Below are 2,489 nucleotides of genomic sequence, written 5' to 3'. Positions count from 1 at the left end.
TTCTCTCGATCCCCCTCTTCCTAGGCTTACAAGAAGCTCGTCTAAAGACCATGGATCCTCCTGCGACTCTTACAAGAAATCAGGTCCTGGTAGAAAATCGGCCAAGCAGCATAGAGACGAGAACGCTCAGAAAGACATAGCCATGGGCACTCAAACTCCTATAGAAGCTTTCATCCTGGGGCAACATGAGAAGGAGACAACTCAAGAGAGGCGAGCACCTCTCCGTAAACCAAACACCCAATGATGAAAATTTTGTCTTGGAACAGTAGGGGTCTAGGGCACCCCTCCAAAGTTTTAGCCCTCAGAGAACTTATACACAGTGAAAAGCCAGAAATTATTTTGATTCAGGAGACAAAGCTAGAGCAGCAAGAAATAAGAGGAATAATAGATCAGCAGAAACAATACAAAGGCTGTACCAGTGACTCAAGAGGAGCTTCCGGAGGAATTGCCACCCTTTGGGATCATAGCAAATGGAACTGCACATCAGTAAATCTACATCAGCATTGGATCAGAACGGTTCTGGATAATAAAATAGATAATCAAACTGCAGTTATCTATAATGTTTACGCCCCCAACCATTACAGAGAAAAGGAAAGTTGTTGGGATGATTTGAAGGCTAGCATCGATGGTGAAACAACTTCAAATATTATAGTGGCAGGCGATTTTAATCTGATCTTACATGCCAATGAAAAAAGGGGAGGTTGCTTTTCGCCTGACCCCTTCAGAGGCCGTTTGGAAGCTATCATTCGAGACCATGAATTTGTGGACATTGTACCAAAAAATCGCAGGTACACCTAGAGCAACCGCAGGCTTGGCATTGGCAACATAATGGAAAGGTTGGACAGGTTCTTAATTAATGTATCGTTCCTCTCCTCCTTTTCTGTGGGGTACGCTAGCATTTTATCCACCTCAGCCTCTGATCATTACCCCATAATACTCACGCTGGAAACTCACTGCCCTCTCGGGCCAATTCCGTTTAAATACAGTCCTCTCTGGAATTGGGATCCGACTGTCAGAGAAATTGTTCAGGGATCCTGGAACCAGCACGTTGAAGGCTCACCAGGTTTCATTTGGGAAACTAAACTAAGAAGAACCAAACAGGTCATCAAAGAGTGGGCAAGAGCCAATTACAAAGAACCTGAAGAGACCAAAAAGAAAATTAAAAATGAACTTGAATGCATCCAAAGAACGATAGAGGTTCAGGGCCTCTCTCAACAGAATAAGGAGCAAGAAGGCGTACTCTATGCACAGCTGAGTCACATAAACAGAGAAGAAGAGTTAAAATGGAGACTAAAGTCAAGGCAGCTCTGGCTGCAAGGCGGTGACAAAAATACAACTTTTTTTCACAAACAGGCCATGGCACGAAAAATCAGGAACAATGTTAGCTCAATTTTGGACAATGAAGGCAACCAAAAAAACACCCAAGAGGCCATCAGAAGAGTTGCCACTGAATATTACAGAGAAATTCTAACAGAAACCAAAGGAGAAGAGGATTATGTCGATTTTCTTCAATACTTGCCCAAGGGAATCACCAAAGAAATGAACGACAGCCTGATAAAGGAAATTGAAGAGGAGGAAATCAGAAGAATGATCTGGACTATGAATCCTGATAAGGCTCCCGGGCCTGATGGATTCCCCATTTGTTTCTATAGGGCTTTTTGGGGTTTAATAAAAAAGGACTTGAATAAGTTGATCAGATGGATTCAGAGAAAGGGTAAAATAGGAGGATATACCAATGCCACTTTTCTGGCTCTCAATTTTGTCTAAAATCCTTGTCTCTTGTCTCAAACCCCTCCTCCCCTCTTTGATTTCGGACAACCAAGGAGGGTTCTTGGCCAACAGACAAATTACTGACTCCATTCTTTTAGTTCAAGAAGCCATTCACTCGAGCCTCTCTAGGAAGGAGAAAGGGTTTATCCTTAAACTCGACCTTGCCAACGCCTTTGACAGAGTTAGGCACTCTTTCCTTATAGCTGTTTTAAAAAAGATGGGTTTTGAGTTGCCCTTCATTAGCCTCATCACTGCTTGCATCTCTGGGCCTTGGATTTCCCCCTTGGTTAATGGTAGACCGGGTGAAGCCTTTCAGTCCTCCCGGGGTCTCAGACAGGGTTGCCCCCTTTCCCCGTATCTATTTATCCTTATGGCTGAATCCTTTAGTCAAGCTCTGGACTACAATAGAAGAGTGGGCCTCATCACTGGAATCAAATTTGGGAATGGAGTCAAGAATATCAATCACTCTCAGTTCGTTGATGACACCTTGCTAATTGGAGGAGCCTCCACCACTATAGCAAGGAGGTTCAAGACTCTTCTCGAAAAATTTATGGGGTACTCAGGAGGTTTGGTTAACCAGTTAAAAAGCTGTATATTTGGATGGAATGCAACAAATCAGGTCATCCATAATATCGCAAATATTTTTGGAGTCCCTTGCAACCTCGAGTGGACGCATTTCTCCTATTTGGGCATGCCTGTGAGCCTAGGACCTCTAAAGG

General features: G+C 43.6%; 2 protein-coding genes across 2 annotated transcripts; both read left to right on the top strand.

Annotated features, from left to right (window-relative positions):
• Nucleotides 1-243: 243 nt before the first annotated feature.
• LOC149183457 (uncharacterized) lies at nucleotides 244-798 on the top strand. The gene has a single exon (XM_089414952.1). The coding sequence runs from the start codon at nucleotides 244-246 to the stop codon at nucleotides 796-798; it is 555 nt and encodes a 184-aa protein (XP_089271078.1).
• Nucleotides 799-828: 30 nt separating this feature from the next.
• On the top strand, nucleotides 829-1,767 carry LOC149183456 (uncharacterized). The gene has a single exon (XM_089414951.1). It carries the CDS (start codon nucleotides 829-831, stop codon nucleotides 1,765-1,767), a length of 939 nt encoding a protein of 312 aa, XP_089271077.1.
• Nucleotides 1,768-2,489: the final 722 nt, after the last annotated feature.

Source organism: Pinus tabuliformis, chromosome 3_2 (genome assembly GCF_031772625.1).
Source record: "Pinus tabuliformis cultivar Carrire ecotype Pingquan chromosome 3_2, CPIR1, whole genome shotgun sequence".
NCBI classification, from domain to species: Eukaryota; Viridiplantae; Streptophyta; class Pinopsida; order Pinales; family Pinaceae; genus Pinus; species Pinus tabuliformis.
The sequence above is the reverse complement of the archived record's forward strand: the minus strand, read 5'-3'. Positions and strand labels throughout refer to the sequence as shown.